At 40.2% G+C, this 19816-nt stretch overlaps 2 protein-coding genes across 21 annotated transcripts in view; one reads left to right on the plus strand and one right to left on the minus strand.

Annotated features, from left to right (window-relative positions):
- LOC107265421 (glutamate receptor ionotropic, kainate 2) overlaps positions 1-19816 on the minus strand; it is a 92866-nt gene that overhangs the window by 23921 nt on the left and 49129 nt on the right. For all 20 annotated transcript variants that reach the window (XM_025082268.1, XM_025082265.1, XM_025082266.1 and 17 more), the window contains 6 exons: positions 16493-16744; positions 12702-12877; positions 10240-10293; positions 8751-8915; positions 7658-7810; positions 1942-2145 (listed from right to left, as the gene is read on the minus strand). In XM_025082268.1, coding sequence (XP_024938036.1) covers positions 1942-2145; positions 7658-7810; positions 8751-8915; positions 10240-10293; positions 12702-12877; positions 16493-16744 — 1004 coding nt within the window. The remainder of the gene's footprint in view (positions 1-1941; positions 2146-7657; positions 7811-8750; positions 8916-10239; positions 10294-12701; positions 12878-16492; positions 16745-19816) is intronic.
- On the plus strand, positions 6364-7477 carry LOC107265422. The gene is made up of 3 exons (XM_015734867.2): positions 6364-6500; positions 6937-7068; positions 7158-7477. Exons 1-3 carry the CDS (start codon positions 6452-6454, stop codon positions 7364-7366), a joined length of 390 nt encoding a protein of 129 aa, XP_015590353.1. The 5' UTR covers positions 6364-6451; the 3' UTR covers positions 7367-7477.

A 19816-nucleotide genomic window follows, 5' to 3' on the forward strand; every position in this document is an offset into this window, starting at 1 on the left:
GGGGGGGAGGGGGGGGGGGAATTCCGCAGGAATTTAGGGGATGAAAATCCAGCGTACTCGACGGGATTAACCGGTGTCGTGGGAATAAAGTAATTAAACGGCCTGAGAGTGTTGACGGCATTTTCGGCATTCAGTCTTTCGTTAAGTAAAGGGGGACTTGCAATTCTCATCTCCGGGCGGCATAAGAATAATGGCCGCCGGGTGTAGCCGGCCGCGTTGAAGTCACCGCGAAAATTTTCCCCTAGTTAGCTAGACGGTTTTTTACCTGCTGAATTTTCTTTTTAATCAAAGAAAGGAGGCTCTCCTGCTTTTCGAAGTACGAAGGCACGGAACGGAAAGAAAAAGACGAACGAGTATTTTTCTTCTGTTTCCATTCGAACGGGACTTTTTACTTTCTCATTATTTTTCATCCTTTAGGATTTCAGTATCTCAAACTTTTACGTTCGCCAAAGAAATATATTTTTTTTTCCAAGTTTTTAGTTTTTCACGTGTCGTATATATACATTTATTCCTGTGTATACCATGTAACAGGGAGACATCTTATTCCCTGCTTGGGTTAATAATCTTCGTGGAGTGGATGCTGCTCGAGCTCTGAGAACGGAAGAGCGGCGGAGAAAGCGGCAAGGAACAAGGAGAAAAAAAAGAGCTGTAAAACAACAGGAGTTAGTCCAAGTTGGTGGTAGGGGGGTCGAAATGGAGGGTCACGCAAGGACTACTTAAAAGTCAGTTTTCCCGGGGGAACGTCCCTGAAATATTTTAATTGAGGCTTTTAAGGGAAAAAAAGTATATGAAGTCTTCACGTTAGGATTTACATCAGTAGTAGGGTGGATATTGTCGTGCAGTGGGCAGACAGTAGATATACAACATGGTTAGTCAGACATATCACGTACAAGGGATGCAACGTGGGGAGGCTTAGTTTTTGCGAGGATAACAAAAAAATGAAAGAAAAAAATCTCCACTGTATTTTCACGAATCCTTCTGAAAATTTTATTCGGAATTTTTTTTCAGCCCGAGTGTTCCTTGATTTTACGATCCGAGGGCGTCGCGACGACCTCTTTATTTCTGGGCAGCAGGGCGCGTCTTTTATTTCTCGAAAAGCCTCGCACGCAATATCTGAAATTTCTTATGCGGGGATCGTCACTCTGATCGCCGTCCCACAAAGAGGTCCCTAACACGTGGATGACAGGGGAAGATAAAGAGAGAGAGAGAGAGAGAGAGAGAGAGAGAGAGAGAGAGAGAGAGAGAGAGAGACAAAGAAATAAGAAGGAAAGCACAGTATAAGGACAAGAGTACGTTACTCGGGAGAATTAAGCCGCGTAGAAATAAAAGTTTGATTATAAAAAATGTAAATACAACCCGTGATTAGTCGGTTCCCGACGGAGGTATAAATCTTGGCGTAAATGGAGCTGGCGATGAGTAAAAACATTGAAGAAGAAAGAAAAAAAAAAAAAGAGGGGCGAAGGATAGAAAAATAAAAAAAGAGAGAACAAAGAGAGATATTCAGCTACAAGAGAACGAAGGACGGAAAGTAAGGGATAAATATACTAAAGTGTTTACGGGACACGCCGTGGCACCGCTCTTACTAATTATAAATCCAATTTGCTTCGGAGGCTCTAAAAGACGCTCGAGATGCTCGCCGGGCGCCAATTCCCATGGCTTCCGGGAATATAACAGCATTCGTTTCGCCGTCGTTTACAGGAGAGAGAAGAAACGGCTGTACAGCTGAAGACTGTACAGCTGAGTAACTGTACGAGTACCTGTATACAGATGCTGAATACGAATGACTCGAAAATGTCAAAATAAGTTAATTTTAGGCCTTCCCCTTCCGCGCCTTTCGCCGCCCCCCCCCCTTGATCCCCTGCCCCTTGTGCCAGTTCACGGATCCACCGGCGTCAATTGGATTCCTCTTGTATCGAATGATACATTACACGGCTGACGCACCTCCCGTGTCATGACTACCAAGGTTATGTTGGTAGCACTGGTCTCGTAGAAGGCACCGACGTCCGTCACGTTAACGCCGCTTCCTGGTTTCCACTCGCCGACCTTCACCAGTTCCTCCTTCTTCAGCTTGAGTAAATCCAGCTTGAAGTTGTTCCTTTTACCCTCGTTGAACTCTATGCGCCCGGTGAGTCCATGTATGCCAGCCTAGAACGAAAACGTTATACAGTCGGCTGCTTGACGATTGAATGAGGTAAAAAATGTGAAAAAAAAAAAATGAAAGAAAAAAAAACTAGAGTACCACCGTGCAACCGCAAAGAGTCGTGTGTCGATTACACTTTCTATTTTCATTTAATTCCGAGCTCCGCTCGGATACGTCTGGTTCGGCACTTTCGATTATCAAAAGTGGAGGAAATGTTGGGGGCCAAGTAGATTCGCGATACCCAGTCCACCTCGCGGCGTCCCGACGCTCCACGTCGCTCTCGCACCGGGGACATTTTACGGTATACTCGTCCCGGCAGATTCGCGCGTTAATTACCTCTGGGTTGGCACTGGCTCCACGTCGTTTCCCGTAGCCACTCATGCACACGCCGAAGTACCGTGAATTATGTGCAGTGGTGCCAACATAAATCCATTTGCAAACGTTCAGTTACAGGAGGGAACATCGAGTCCTCCGGCGAGGAGGAATTCCCGCGGTAGATTAATCTATGCCCGAAGATTCGAAAATTCAGAGTGTCCGCAGATTTTTTTTTCTTTTTTTTTTTTTACGTTCTCGCATTGACATTTTTTTCCCCCCCTAAGGCCGACAGAATATCATCCAGCGATGGGAAATGGCGGTTCGAGCGATCTCGTGACAGCTGTCATATTTTATACGTGAGTTTCAGCTGAATCGACCTGTATATATATGCGTAAAAGAGCTATAACTTTCTATATAGATATTGTTGGGAAAAATTGTTCTGGCGAAGCGATTCGAAAAATTCCAAGATCATCCCCGAGATAAATAGTAAGACCACGGGAGGAGGGGAGTAGACGAGGGAAGCGGAGGGGGTAGAAGGAGAAGGAAAAAAAAATGGGAACTTTTCCCATTTCTCGAAGACTCCGCGGAGACTTCATCCCTTAGGCGCAATAGAAATCAACCCGCCGTAAGGAACATGTGAGCGTAAAGCTATATCCAGAGCACCTTGGTCGCACAAAAAAAGAAACTCACCTCTTCTGTTATTTTTCTTCCTATTTCGCACTCTCCCTTTATATGATCATCACCCCGTATCTATGTACAATTCTATACCCTTAGCTATATACTGGTCCTGTGTTTACTGTACAGTCAGGGCTGACTGCCTTTTGACCCACTGCCCTTATCCGCCTATCCCCGTTTTACTCCTGAATAATGCATAGCCACCCTCTCTCAGGATTATACGGTGTTATCAGACAGTATCGATACACGTACCACGTGTTTACTCCAGACGATGCGTAAATATCGTACAATTTTCCCCGGACAATTAATAACCGATGTCGATTATGGTAAAAAGTTGGCGATACCTGAATTTTACGACACCCTATACATCACGGGCGATTCCCCGGGAGTATTGGGCTAGAAGAGAATTTATTTGTAAAATAAAAAAAAAAACAATTCAATATAACCAATCTACCGAGTGTGCCAAATAGTAGACAGTAGATTTTGGGAGATCAATTTTAATCCAACGATCAGCTATTTCCGAAAAATCAGGAAAATTCGACAGACGCACTCTGTCAGCATCCACCGATCGAAGACCGAAACTAAGAACCATTGGAAAGTCCAGAGAATGAAGCAAAATAGTTATAAAAAAAAGTGAAGAACTTTCGTAGTTTCAAGCAAGACTACGCGAGCCATGGCGATCGGTCCTGTAGACGGTTCTGTCTGACTAGGTACCAAAGACCCTCCCCTCCCTTCGCCCCTCTTTCCCGAGGCCCCACAAAACTTTTCCAAACCTGAGACGAAAATAACAAAGCGCTTGATAGCCTGAACTAGCTGCTTCGCATTTTCAGTATAAAGGTGTCAAAATCCGAACCACTAGGGTCTCCCTATGCGGGATTCTCCAGTCCGGAAGCATCGATCCCTCAGTGACGGACCCGTCCACATCCGGTCGTCTATAGACCCAACGATTGGCACAACGCTGGACTGAAGTTCCCTTCAAAGGAAGAAGCATGCTAAGCAGTCGGTCGGTAGCATTCGGCAACGTGCTTGGAAATTTCGGATGACTATCCTCGGGCCATGTAATTACACCTTCAAAACGTTTTACTCAGCGAGCGCACGAGGTCGCTGGGCGCAGAGGGGCTGCGGAGAGGAAACGCAAGGGGGGTGGTTTAATACAGAATCCGCAGAGAAGTTATTAATTCGTGGTGTGCATTGCGCAATGTGATTTTGTGACTTTGACATAGGAGTAGCGACCTAACTAGACCGGAAGTTCAGATTAATCTATGATGCTGGATTAATATAATAAAAATTCGGCTTGAGAATTAATTAACGACCGGTAGACTTTTATAAATTCAAATAATAATTATTTTATAGTTGAACCAAAGATTTAATTATCCCTAGTCCCAATGACTATATGTACCTTGCTAATGAACTTGCTGTGCGAAGAAAAAGTATGCAGTAGGCAGGTTTATTTTTTTTTGTACGTTATTTTTATACGTAAGCTGTTTGTTTTTCTTGGGAAATGAAGAAAAAACTTTTTACTTTTTTTTTTTCAATTATCTGGTGTATTGCTTTAGCAAAAATGTGGGAACGAAGGGTTTATGAGGTTTGGTAAGATAAACTGAGAATTATGAGAAGGCGATGGTTTCTCCTGAGGAATTTCCATGCGGGAGAATATTTAGGAGCGGCGCCCGGGCGACGTCGATGCCCCCTCGTAATCCCGTTTATTCAAATCTTAGTCCCGCGGGATGAGGATCCGGGACTCCCTTCAGGATCCCCGTCATTCATCACTTTAAGTAGCCGGTAACCTCTGCGCTTAGCTTTAAGACTCGCGAGGAAGACAGTCTCGTCGTCCTCTTGAGTATCGTTCCCTATTCAATTTCCCCGGGTAATTATTATGCCGAGGGAAACACGCACCTGACGCAACTGGCTGCGCCTTGGATGCAAGAGAGGAAAAAGGTCACGAGGAGGAAAGAAGCGAAGGATTAGGAGGGAAGACTGAAAGACGAGTCAGTTGATGGAGCGAGCGCTGCCGATTCGGGAGTGAAGCTCCGTGACGTCATCAAAGGATACAGTCGACTCTCCCTAAAGGGCTCAGGAATTTTGCATTTCCCCTCGAGCCTCTCTGAGCCATCTCGGCTGGAGCGCACTGTACCTACCACTCCCCTGTGTCGCTGTGTTGTTTTTTAGCTCGGCCTTCGTCAGATATCCACCTACATGTAACTCCATTTGGAGAATTACGTGATACGAGATAACACTGTCTCCGATACAGTGCGATCTTACGGAGTGTACTGTAGAAAAAAAAATTAGGCAGAAAAAAATGGGAAGAACCCTAAAGTGCGTAAAACTCGCGAAATTCTCGGGCCTCGATTAAAATGGGCGCTCGATGCTTTAAAGAAGGTCGCTCCGATTCGATCAGTATGGTAATTGGAAAGGAACGACGGGAATCTAAAGGAATCTCAAAATTGAGTTGTAAAGTCTTCGTGAAAACGGGCAAAGTTACTTTTCCCTTTTTTTTTTCTTTCTTTTCTTCCTTTCTTATCGTCGCTTCTACCTAAGTACTTCGCTTCCGAATACGATCGAGTTTTGCCGTGCGCCATTTTCTTTTCTTTTCTTTACGTGTTTTTGCGTTTTTTTTTTTTTGTAAAAAAAGTGGCGAAAAGATCAAGGGTGAGGGGGGATGATAACGTGGATACGTTCAGTTCCCATTGAATCTCATATGGGCTACATATGTACATACATATGTAATACGTTGTTGCGTTTCGATCGAACCACCCTGTATATGTAATTGTAATAAGTATAGACGAAATTCAACCAAATTGATTTTATATCTAAGCTGGAGCGCAGGCATCAAAACACACTTCGGTGGGAATTCTTGCATGATTCATAATTACTGAAAGGACAATCTTGATTGTTCGTCTATGTGATAATCGATAAGAGAAAATGTGGATCGAGTGATAGTGAAGAATAAGTGTTTCGTAATCGATCAATGCGGAATAAATATATGTATACATACCAACGTCACACGTTCATGTGTATATTTTGAACACCATTTTTTTTTTCGATTTTTCATCATTTGCCTATACTATGGATCAAGTTAAGTTTATTTTTATATTAATACTTAAATCGATAGAAATTTTACTACAATTGTGCTTTTTATTGCTTCTCCTTATCGATTTGCAGTATTTATCGAAATTATCTGATAGCACGCATCGACTATCTATAAAAGCAACTGGCAGTGTCCGAGAATACCAGTCAGTATCTATACGGCACGGTAACGATTAATGAGTTTCTAATTACCGAGTAGATTTAGGAACTCGAGTGTTTAGAATTCTGAGCATCATGAAACTAATTACCTTTTTATTCTCTACATTAACCATTATCGGTTTGGGTAAGTGTAATTTCATGTTTTCACTAAGCAATTTAATCCTTCATTACGGTTACTCAACCATTGAACAGCCACGTGAATGTGGATCCATTTTTTATAAAAATAACAGCAACCGCAACTGGAGGGTTTTTAACCCTAAGTGGTCGTACCAATTTTTGTGACCCGTGGATCGTGACACATGACCTGCCAGACCGACGGTTTCATTGCTATGTAATTTTTGAGTATATGTTTATTTTGAGATTCAATTATAGTGAAATCAAAACTCCAGACTCTGAAAAGAATAAACTATACGCGAATGGGAAAAATAATTTGTTAAAAAGTTATAAAATTTACAAAAAAATTTGTCACGTGGAATAGGTAGAAACGAAGTGTTTCCCTGATCCACTGGATTGAGAAAATTTCAAATATTTTTTACGATAATTTTCACTAATTATTTCAGGCCAGGGTTTAAAGTGTTACTCGTGTTTTTGGGAGGGTTGCTCGGATCCTTTTAATGCTACTGCAACAGGAGTATCGAATGTGACTTGTGTATCTGGATTCAATTATTGCGCAAAACAAGCTGTTACCATTGGTAAGGATATAACATTGATTGTTTAATGTCATTTGATTATTTTTTATTATTAATTTATCATTTGTCACCTTATTCTGAAATTTCCGTAGATTCCGCGAATACAGTATTCCGCGGTTGTGTGAATAGTACGAGTATGCCAGTGACTAGGCGCATTGGAAGTGTGACAAATCGTCTTGACATCACGTATGGAAAACTTTACACTTGCGATACAGATTTCTGCAACGGAGCAAGTTCGATGAAGAACGCAATTGGAGTTGCTATCGTGTCACTCGTTGGTTTAGCATATATCACACTTTAAATTGTAATTAAACTGCACTTAGCTACTAGCTTCTATTCCAAGAAAAGTATTAATTCCGTAATAATATCGATGTAGATTAAATTAAAAAAAATATATTTAATAGTATGAAAACTTTGAGAAAAATATAACCTCAACCCATTTATCTCTTAAAATACATAATGACGTGTGTTGACACATATATTCTGAGATAGCGATAATACCTTCTTCAAACCTAAATCCTGTGTTGTGCAATGATCTCTGTGATGTTGATCTCTCTATCAATAATAACTGAGATAGTCAAAAATAACTCACGGCATTGATATAGTTGTACAGTGACAGCCCATCATCCCAAGGCTCCTCTTTTTCGCACGACAGATTTGCAGGAGTGAGGATGTGACTGCGATCCAGTGCCTCCAACCCATGAGCAAAAACCTGAACGCTGTCGTATACTAGAGCCGGTTCTGCCTGGAACATTGCGTCAAGATTTACTTGCCATTAAACACTACGTTTCACGTACAGCATTTTCTTTCAAAAGGAAGAAAGTTATTGTTGCAAGTAAGCAACGTTTGTGGAACAAGGATATTTTGTGTTTAACGTTTGTGCCGGCTGTGTATACCGGATTGCAGGTCGACAGACGAAATACAGATAATAAGCCTACCTTCAGGCGTTCTGGTTTGACGGGACAATATGGCGTCCATTCTTCCCGAACAAAGGGTCAATTGGGGTTCTGTTAATTGACACGATTTGATAACCTTGCGCGAATTATCGTCGAGTCTGATTTAATTACCGATGGACTGAGAAAGGTCGGATTGTCAACCAATGCTCGTTCGTAGGTATCAAACTGTCCGTCCCGGCCGTTCTGCCCACAGTCGGGGATTTTGATCGTTCCACTAATTCCACGTGACGCGCTCGAAGCGTCTTGCTAAATCGTGAACGTTACTGACTGCAGATGGCAGCCGCGACGCCACGTCGTTCTAAGTTTTGCCATCGTTCGCTGCCCTCGAGAATCTTGATGGCTCAAAGAGTTCGACCTACATTACCGACAGGCCCGATTCGGTTTGAATCCCAGCAGGGAGGATAACGACGTGAAATTAAATCCATTTACGCTTTACTGCTAACTCTCCGTTTCTTTCTGAATCCTATTACGATTCGTCCTATCCTGTGGCCGCGGCCAGCTTTGTTCCCCACGTCAGTTCTCAGTGATATGGATCGATTGTTCTACTACGCAGGAATTTTCAAGGATCACGAAACATACCCGAAAAGTTACGAAGTGTCAATATATTCCAGGTAAGATCGAATGATAATTGAAAATAATATCGACCGAGGAATAAAACACTGGAATAATAGTTATGGCGTTAACATCGTTAATTTTTTTCGGCTAGTCAGTTTCTGTCTGTTTACCAACCTGTATCACGCCCGACCTGTTCAAGATGGCTGGTCCAATTGGATGAAAGCCTTCCATGTGTCTGAGGACATCGACGACCTTTGGCTCCTCCAGGTCAACCAATCTGAAGGCTGTCATATTGACACTGTTGTATTTGAAGTCCTCGAGATCGAACGTCTCAATGTCCTAAACGAGAAAAGAGAGACAAAAGAGAAATGCATAAAAGGCGAACGCAGGAGTCCTGAGATGTACGTAAGAAAGACGAAGCGGAATATTGACTTTTCGATTTCAGAAAGATCTCGCAATAAACGATTGCGTCTATCGGTGTCACCGATCTTCGAGAGAGCAAATACGTCCTACTTCTTCTTTCTCTTTGCGATATCCATCAATTCCAAGCAACGAAATTACGCGAAAACAGTATCAAGAGATAATGCTTAGCGAATGACGAACCAGCAAATCCATTTGGCTTTATCTCGAAGTTCAAGAGTTTCATATATATTTCCAAGAAATCCTTATTTTGGCTGATAGTAAAATTCTTACGTGCATAGTCAGCGCGGAGATACCGTTGCGAATAAGTAGGAAACGCGAATAAGAAAAGTACAGTACCATTTTAATTTTATTACTCGAAAAATATTAAATTTGGAATTACTAGTGGAAGGGGATGGGGAGCGGTGATATTTATCGAACGAAAAAAAAGGACATGCAACATTTTTTTCGCAGCCTGGTTTTCCTATCGGAAAGACAGAGTGAGAGAGACCGAGCGATAGAGAGAAAGAAGAGATACGAGAGTGAGAGAGGTAATGTCCGGGAAAATTTTCCGCGATATCGATAAACAATGTCTGATCGGCCATAAATTTATATACGCGTCGACTCTATTTTCGGTCTGCCTGTCGGAATTTCTTTTCGATAACCATTTCAAACGTACAGCTGACCACTGGTAGATATTCCAATTGACCCTGACACTTGTCGATGAAGCGATAATAAAAATCTGGCAGCATCGCGAGCGAATAAAATCCTAAAATATCACCTGGGACGACGAACAGGTTGAATTTCAGCGAATAAATATCCTTGATTTATACGATTAATCCGAATATATTTCCCAGAGAGATACAAGCGTAACCACCATCCAAGATTTGTTTTATTTACCGAAATACCTATATACACGTATACACGTCTCCTCCGAGCAAATCTACAAGGACCAAAGACGTTTCAGAAGTTAATGTATTCCGGCAATTAAGTTTGGATCCTTCGAGATTGAAATTCGCTGGGCTACATCAAAGGATACCGAAAGACGAGATACATGTAATCCCATGTTCAAAATACCGTTCGTAATGCTCTCGCGAGATTTTATGGTCCACGTGATGCTGATTAAAAAAATTGATTTTTCAGTGGTCACCTGAATCCTGTATCTCATCCACGATAAGGATCGTACTGAATTAAAATTTGTTACAAATTATTACTAGCAACGTCTTGTTTATATTTATTTAAACGTTATTATGTCTATACTCACGAAGGTAGTGAACATATAGTGGTATCTATAGTCGTTCATCTGAAGCTGCAGGATCTGCAACACACAAGAGGATGCGGATCAGCTCAATGATAAGGGCATACGGCGAATCCTATGAAGCGAGAATTAATATATTGACAAAGATATTATTGATCAACTTCTATATTATTACGTAACAGAAATAAAAGAGAAAAATATCTCCAGCCATGTTCCTCTCTACGTGCATTCGTGTATTCGAATCCAGAATGATTCTAAGATAAATCTGCGATATATCTTGGAGACGGTATGCAGTACGTAGTCGGACAGTGTAGAGACTATACCTTATGCCAGATATTGCACATGAAGTATATATATATATATATATATATATATATATATATATATATATATATATATATATATATATATATATATATATATATATATATATATATATATATATATATATATATATATATATATATATATATATATATATATATATATATATATATATATATATATATATATATATATATATATATATATATATATATATATATATATATATATATATATATATATATATATATATATATATATATATATATATAGACAGTGTAAGCAAGCATGGGATAAGCTTTGGGATGCTTTTGATTAATTGTCAAAGATCTCGGGGGATTTTATGTAAATAATTTTGATATGACCCGAAATGTAAAACTGGACACAGTGGACGTATTGGATTTATTTGAAAAATTTCAGTTACCTCTCCCATACAAATTACACTGCCCTTTTGCTCCCTTTGATTTAGTATATTATGCCTATACGGGCCTATATCTATACGGGCAATAGATCATAACGGTATCAGAATTGTTTTCGAAGGAAATCAAAAAGCGAAGTCGCTACGTAGCGATGAGGGATGAGAGCTACGGGATATTCCTGTGGGAACAGTGGGAGCCTGATGATACCTTCCGGATACTCTCCAGGGTCTACTTCCGGTGGGCGTGATCACCATACTCTTTCACTATTCGGGAGTCGTTTGAATTTCTTTGGATTTCAAACGAGAACAATTTCTACGGGGTACATGTATATATATGTATATATATTACAGACTGTCTTTTTATTCTCCAAATGATTTCACTCTTCAAGGACGCAAGTGTATCTTTTTCTTTATTCCGAACCATCTCGTTCTAGGCGATATTCCACATTGGTATATTATCCCGAAAAGTGAAATCATCCCCTTTTTGCCATTTTACGGATAAACGCTGTATCAAATTCGAATCGGTTGGATCAGTGTTGGATCAGGGGATTATGTAAATGAGTCTATTGAATGTCCAGCGGGAGAAGGAAGATGAGGCGGGTGGGGGGTGGTACAAAAAAAGAGCAAAACGGAGGATTTACTTAATATGAAATTGAAAGATAGATGGTCATCGGCTGTATCGACTTATCGAATCGTGAATATTAATATATTTTATCATAATCGAGATATCCTGAGTAGGTATGTGTGGTTGCAGTTTTTTTTATAAAGGCTGTGACCTCATTTTTTGTCTTTCATTTTAATTTTTCAATAAACTCAATGATATATAAGAATACTAGCTGAAGTCTCGTTTCGAAAATTCCCAGGAAATAAATTTTTTTCCGATACCATGGCTGTACTTAATATTACGTGTATGACATCGTCGCGGGATTACGATTTGGAATACTTGATGCAGACTTGAATAATAAATTGAAGCGTTGATTCGCTATGTGTAAGCTTCTTAACAGTTCCGGTACCGATGGTGTATTTAGCTAAACGAGATATACCGTGTTCGCAATAATATCTTATGGTATACAGTTTTCATCATAAATTTGAGTAATCGCCATTTTTTTATAATTTCACTAAACTCAATTTGAAAGCAACAGGAATGCATTCTTATTAAAATATATGTGTTTTTTTTTTAAAGATTAGTTGGATGATTTTTGTAAAATAAAAATAGTTATTCCGAAAATACAGAAAGGTGCGAATACTTTTTGTTTTAAACTTCGAACTTTCAATTCGATTCACTTTCAATCTTATCTTGTCGCTCTTTTACCCAGCCGGTCTTTGATACCGCAGATCTTGAGCCTTCTGGCAACCAACCAATCTTCCAGCATCTCTCGCTCCTTTGATCTTGGTCGGTGTGCTTCCGGAAAGTGCACTTATTTCTGGAAGACTTTGGAGACAAACCGCAAGTAGTTACTTTGAATCTCCTCACCTTCCATTTCGCCTCCTCGCCGTCTCCTTCGCAGAATTTTATTCACCGATAACGTCAAAAACACGAATGCAAATTTCTTTAGCAAGGACCATTACGTAGTTTTGCACCAAACGTCTTTGTATGATTTTATGGCAGTCGGATTTTAAAAAACATTTTTAATAATTTAATAAAGAAAAGTAAAATTGTAAAGTAAAATTATTTTTTTTTACACTGAGGAAATAATTTTTAAAAAAATTAAAATGGCCCACTTACCGCTCGGAAGAATTGTTGCATGTGTGCAGGATCCGTGTCGACGATAATCTTGTAGATTTCCTTGTGTCTGACTTCCCTCAGAACCTGCCTGTACGAACTGGGACCCGCTTGTCTTATGTACATTTCCGTCCTGGACGACGGCGGCGACTTTACGAGATCCTGGAGTTTGAACAATCCTGCAAGAAATACAATGACGTGCTATTGAAATAATCCTATAATTCCTATTCAATCTGCCTTCTCTTTCTTCTTCCTTTCTATCCTTTTCGTTCTTTGCTTCTTAGCCGCTGTTCCTACGTTTTATACATGATTCTCGGATTTGGATATTCGCCGTCGGACAGGAAAATAATTTTGCGAGGAAATACGAAGAAATTTTTTAAATCTTTTACGTGACTTTGCCGAATTACGTTATACGTTAACGAATAAATTTAAATGATCTGTCGATTCTCAATGGGAGATGACGTCACTTCAATTTCACGATTATTTGAATTTATCGCTATGTTTATCAGCTAAGTAACAATAGTTCGATCGAACTATTATTTATTAATATTACTTGTGTACGTGTAAGTATATATATATATATATATATATATATATATATTAAAATGGATTTCATGAAACTTTACACGTTTAACAAATATTTTCTTATGTAACGTGACAACGAGATAAATACAAATGGCGTGAAAATCCAATGGCGTAGCTTCTGAAGACTCTCAGGATATTTCTAAAGGACTCGATGGAGGTCCTTGAGTGCTCTTTTGCGGATTGAAAATACAAGGGGAGTGAATTACTCTACAAGGTGTTAAATTTATTCGTTCGAAAATGGAGGAAGCTATAGTGAAGGAAGTATAGTGTTCTGCAGATTTAATAAAGACGATAAGTTTATCTCGGATCGTATTTTATTTTTTTTTACTAAATTTCAAACATTTTGTCCAATTCACTGTTCAACGAGCAAACTTCAAACTTGTCACTTCCCTTTTCGTTCAATCTTTATTTGTTGTATCTAAAAAATTCTTTTCAGAGTGAATCTCCTGTACACGCTATAGCTACATTAACCTTTTGAACTCTTGGGACCTGTAAAACTTTATAAACTCAATTCATCTTTTTAATAGCATCTCCAAAGGAAATGTCTTTTCAACGTCCATTTTTGAGTCCTATACGTTTATTTTGACGGTAGAGTAAAGACAGTTTAGAAAATTCAATAACATTTTTTCAGAATGAATTTTTTTTCTTCAAATTTTCGTATTCCTACAATTCAGCATGGATGCGAACCTTCGAAGGGGTTTTGAAGAGTCGGTAAATGTCGGTGCAGGAATCTGTATCCCGAACCCCGTTAGATATACTAGTTATCTCGATAATTATCAAATTACGAGAATAGAAGCAAAAAAGGGGCTTAATGGGGAAGCCTAAGAATAAAAAAATAAATCCGAAATCATTTCTCTTACCGTACCTGACTAGGCATGTACCTACCAGTGTTCCAGGATGCAGGTGTTTATGCAACAGGAAACAAAACGAAGGTGATAATGAAACTGACGTTGATTTTGCGAAGAACGTAGAGAATGATACCCGTGGGAATTTCGCGAGCGTCTCTTTCAGTGTGAAAAAGGTAAGATTGAAAAATAACAAACTTGGCCTGGCTACGTGGACGACGAAGCGTCGTTGTCCAATTACTCTCGACGGTAACTAGGGAAGTTGCTCTTAGGGGTAGGTAAGGGTGCGAGAAAATTCTCCCGGGGGATTCCAAGGCAGTCGAGGTCTGTCTAGCTCCTTTTTCTATTCTGAGACTTTCCTACGAGCAACTTCAACCGGGAGTCTTATTCCTTGAGAATTTATGATGGGGTCCGCAGTCCTGTTCTTTCTCCCTGAGGACGCTTCGGTTCCGACGGGACATCAGGACAGTCGACTCCGTCGAGAACGTATACGAGTACACAATATCTATGGGGGAGGCGAGAATAGCGTAGGAAATACTTGAAAAAAAAAGAAGAAAAATTTTTCAAAAGCAAAAACTGACAGCCATTACTCGGATAGTAAAAATAAGTCTGAAAGTTTGGATTCTTCTTTGTCTTCTTGGACTTCGTTACTTACTAGGGAATCTATGGGAGAGTTTCTAAGTTTCAATGAAATCCTGTAAGGTTCAATCGTGCATATTGTTATAAGGAAACTTTCTGCTTTCGCAGATACACGTAACGTAGGATATATATACATATATATAAGACAGCGGTACTCGGTCCGGAGAGAATTTTGACTTTACCATAATCGAGGCTTGTCGCGTATTGTGTGCTCACCTTACAGATTACTTTATCTTTTATATTTTTTAAATTTTCTTTTTTTTGCTTTTCATATGTGCTGCGAAGAAAAAGATTTTTTTTTTCCAATACCCAATTATTTTACCCATCGAATTTATTTGTATGTAAAATCTCTTTCGTTTCCTAAGTATATCACATTGATATAAACATTTTCCCTAGCAAACTGGGATACGATACTAATCTTTTGTTTAAATATTAACATTTTTCTTTCCCACATTTCGCTCCACAGCTTACAGGCTGCTTTAGGTAATCTGCTGTTCGTTTATTTTAAATTCGACGGGATGAGCGCCAATGGAATGAAAACAAGCGAAGGAAGCTGGAGTCGAGGGGAAAAGGGAACATTAGATAAGGACAGAGACAAGAAAAGGAAGTGTGGTAAGTCGATAAATTTGAAAAGCGGAAATTTAAAAAAAAAGAAAAAGAATTTCATTAACACAGTAATGCAACGTCACGAGCAATAAATGTCACGGGATATAATTAAGTATCGCGAATAATTTTTTGTTCAATACTTAAAAAAAATTTCAAAGCCGTTAACGTTAGGAGGTTGACGACCCTTACTCTTTTTTTTTCAATTTTCATCTTTTTCACATATCGTGCCCTTCCTATCAAGTTCAAAAGCTTATCTATCCAGTGCGCAAATTAAAATATTGCAAGAAACGACGCGAGACCTTCGACCCCGAAGCGAAGAAAGTTTCCTCGAGTTTCGCGTACATAGAAATTGTCCACGAACCTGTCGACGACCGCGGCGTCCTTAACGATACCGACGGAGCGAGCGTCGTCGCGGTCAGGTGGAAAAACTTTGCGCTTTCAAACCAGGAAAAGCGGATTAGCCTGTTTAGCCCGAGGTCGACGTTTCCCAATAAAAGAAGCCGCGAGGAAAAGCGTGGAAAAGGTAAGAGTGACAAGGATAAGACGATGCTTGAGAAATATAAATAAAAATTCGCTACGCGAATTCGCACAGAGAGGTAGAAGCGGACAGAAGAAATGACGACAAACTCAGGCTGGCAGCTTTCATAGAAACGAGCGTAAGTCCAATACGGCCAAAGAGGATTTTCCCGTTGAGAGAGGTCACTGCTAATCCCCCTGACCTCCGCGGATCCGGATCTCAGGACCAAACGAAGGTCCTGAAAAATATGACGCAGCAGGAAGGATGTATAACGATGAAAAAGAAATGTGACGAAAAATTGCGAAATTGCATATTTCCTCGAATGTAAGGAGATTCGCGAGGTTAAGGTTGGGTCAGGTCAGGCTGGGTAACTGCAGTTAGGTTATACGCGAGTGTCTGCGTCTGACGTACGCTGACAGTTAATTTCCGCTTCCGGTAGCTGATTCCGACACGTTTACTCGAAGACGCTCGCAATTTCGCAATTGCAAAAACTTACCTACCTCAACTCATACGATTTAAACTTCCTCACTGGACTTGCCCTCGTTATCCCATATGCAAAGCGCCACCTACTCCTGCACAGTATGAATACAGACTCGACTCACCGTAGTCCTCCTCATAGATGATAGCCACTCTGGTCCAGTTGAGGAAAGACATGAGATCCTTGAAGGCCTTGTTGAGATGATCCTGAGCAGGATACAGATTTATACTAAACTCCTTGAAGGTTGGCTCAAAGTCGACTCGAGCCTCTAAGTGCGGGACGTCCAAAGCTTCGCATATGCTTTGTATGTGCGCTCCCAGAAGTGGATCCGATGGACCAAAAATTCCTTGAACTGATCTCGAAAGCTGCTTACAGGCTGTAAGGAATACAAGGGAAATTATTATTATTATTATTCGACGGACCATACGCTTCGCTTACCCCAGATAATATATTACCGTTGTATCTAGGTATAGGATATATTGTAATATATGGTACAGTAAGTATACGTATATATACCGGGTTACGGTAAACGGTTTAGTGTCTGTATCTTTGAAAAATTGGGCTGGGATGATGCACTTTGCCGTAGAAATGGAGATTTAGGTATGAGTCGATCGTTTATTGCGGTTCGTGTATGAGCGGCCATTTGGGACTCTGTGTCAGCGAAAAATGGACAGGAAATAGATACATTGAGCTAAAGGTCCTTTCTTTAGCCGTTATCCTTTATCCGAGAGTGTGCTTTCCAATTCCGTCGTTCCCTCTGTCAACCGAACGGCCCAACTACTCTTCGACAATATTCGTGCCACGCCTGTCGCAGTACTAAACGGAAATGGATTGTTCCTATTTTCAAAGTTGGAACGTGGCCTTTATAAATATCTACTGTCTCGCGTATAAGACATTCTGAATAATTCATAGCGCGCGACAGAGAGGGGAGGGGACGGGAGGAACGAAAAAAAAAAACAAAAAATTAAAATACAAAACCAATAGATTTAAGTGAAAGGGCAGAATGTCTAATTAAATTTTTATCTTTATTCCGACCCACTATGAGAATCCGGACGAAAGATTAATTTCTTGGTAAATGGTCATGTCCTTCTTGGAACGAAATATTTTTTTATTTTACTCCATACGACGAACATTAATGCTCGCGTGGATGTACGAATGTAAAAATTTACGGGTTTCAAAGTCGCCTGCATCTTTTTATACGACCGAGCATCAAACTGCAGGAGACAAACGGTCCTCTTAGTCCTGTAAAACTTTTGTCGAAAGTTCTTATCGTGGTAGCTGCATATATATATATATATAATATTATATATATTAAAGCACGTAACCGTAGGTGCATACTTCCTGAATACAAAGTTTAATCACCGTTTATGGATGAAAGTAAGACGAAACACGCAGACTCCGTTCTGGAGCAGAATTAATTTAAATAAGTGGAAAGTTAACCTTGAAGCTATACATTAGTCTTCAAGAATATTTCCAGCAGGAATTAAAAATTGACAATTGCATTTTTCTTTTCGTTCCATTGATGATTTTATCTCACAACTTTATTGGAAGTATTTATATATATATATATATATGGTGTGACAAAAAAAATACGTCAACGATAAATTCTCTTGGGACGCTCATCGTTACAAACCCGCGTATACGATTCAATTTCTCATGGTAAGATCAATGGGTCTCTATAGTTTTGTTTCTGGCGTTGGTAGCATTGCGGTGGGGAAGCGTAATTTAACGAAAGTACTAGAGAAAAGTAAGAATCAAGTATAAATAACAATCTTCTGCGAAGGATGCGAAGAGAGAAAGAGATAGTGATAGAGTACGCTGGTAAAGAGAAAACGGCCGAAGGAACTAGAAGCGAAGAAGAGCTTACAGGTTTATGGAATAGCGGTAGCTGTATATATACTGTATATACAATATATATTCTTTATTTATATGTATCATGTGTATATATCCATGAAAACGTATATAAAAATATACAGCTGTATCAGCTTGCACGGCAATACGTAATGCTCTTGGCTACGAGGACCTATAGAAATAGGATATATGTATACTACATTTACGTATTACGCGCTGTTGCTATTACATCGGCGTAACTCGAAGAGTTGTAAAACTTATTTCAAAGAGGGCTTAAGATCGTGACGTCACCTTAGCAGAGACTATACATTTTACTTATATCTCGGACGTGTATCGAATGGGAAAGCATCTTTTCAGCTTCTATCCGAAGGATGACTTGTTTTTTATGTGCTTATTCGTACAGACACGTGTTCAATAATAACGAACCTGATAGTCGAGGATAAAGTCGAAATAATTTAATTGGTAGAAATAATGGTAGAGTGGAAAAGAAATGGTGACGCAACCCGTATTCCCGTGTATTGGATAAAAGGTAATTTTGAATGTGCGGTATATTTTTGGACGAGGGAGTAGCTTCTTTTGAAAGTGGCTTTACGCGTCGAGTAAGGGTGAGCTTATGGGTCCAAAGTGCGTAAGTAGTGGCACTTGGGCTTCAAGGGAGGGAACGACGTGCAATTAGGGGGCTGAATGGGAAGACGTAACGCGTCGCGACGTATAACGGAAGGTAACGCCGCGACGCACTTGCCGACGCGTGTTGAGAGTCCCGAGGAGCCGCGAGAGGAGGGAAGAGGCTGGGTCGAAAAGCTACCCCGTATTTTTCGGTTAGTTCGCGTTTTCCCTCGAGGGTTGGAAGTATCGTTCATCACCCCCTTATGAAATTGCGTGCATAACTAACGAGGCGACGCGTTTCTGGTTGTGGAAATGCCGTTTTGCGAACACGCGAAGAGAGAAGGGACTTTCAGGGAAACAAGGAACAAGTGGATGAAGGAGAGGTTGCAGGAGAAAAAAAGAAATGGAAAAATGAAGAGGGAGAAGGAGAAGGAGAAGGAGGGAAATGCATGAGGAAGAAAGAGGAAGATAGAGGCAGAGAAAATATTTTTCAAATTGCACCGAGTGAACGGAGCCGTATGATTAGAGAGAGAGAGAGAGAGAGAGAGAGAGAGAGAGAGAGAGAGAGAGAGAGAGGGTTAAGATAGGGAAGTAGATAAGGACGAAAGAAGAAAAATAAAAGAAAAGTGGAAATCGGGTGGATTTTCCTCGTAAAATCATTTGGATGGAAAATGCGGGAATGGAGCTTCCATTTTTTGGCGTTCTTTCTTATCTTCCTTTTTTTTACTCTGTCCTTATCCACCGGCTACTGGTACGCTCCTATTTCTCTCTCTCTCTTTTTTCGTATTCGTTGGACCGGCCTTAAAGCAAATCTAAGAGGCGGAACTTAGTTACGCAGTTAGGATGACCCTCTCTTGTATCCTGGAACCGTAAAGATGCCAGAATGAAAAATCCCTTTTCCAAGTTAAATCCGCAAATCTCGAATAGGCACGGAGGTGAACGCTAGGACAGTCGAGGGGAAGTAGAGAGGGAAAAAAGGGCAGAGAGAGAG

The sequence above is a fragment of the Cephus cinctus genome, unplaced genomic scaffold, assembly GCF_000341935.2.
Source record: "Cephus cinctus unplaced genomic scaffold, Ccin1 Ccin1_scaffold0215, whole genome shotgun sequence".
Lineage (NCBI taxonomy): Eukaryota > Metazoa > Arthropoda > Insecta > Hymenoptera > Cephidae > Cephus > Cephus cinctus.

Bases quoted from the DNA above. Each gene is read 5' to 3' on its own strand.
- LOC107265422 (XM_015734867.2), top strand. From the start codon at position 6,452: ATGAAACTAATTACCTTTTTATTCTCTACATTAACCATTATCGGTTTG. The intron at 6,501-6,936 runs GTAAGTGTAATT...TAATTATTTCAG, and splicing joins ATTAACCATTATCGGTTTGG to GCCAGGGTTTAAAGTGTTAC. The intron at 7,069-7,157 runs GTAAGGATATAA...AAATTTCCGTAG, and splicing joins AAAACAAGCTGTTACCATTG to ATTCCGCGAATACAGTATTC.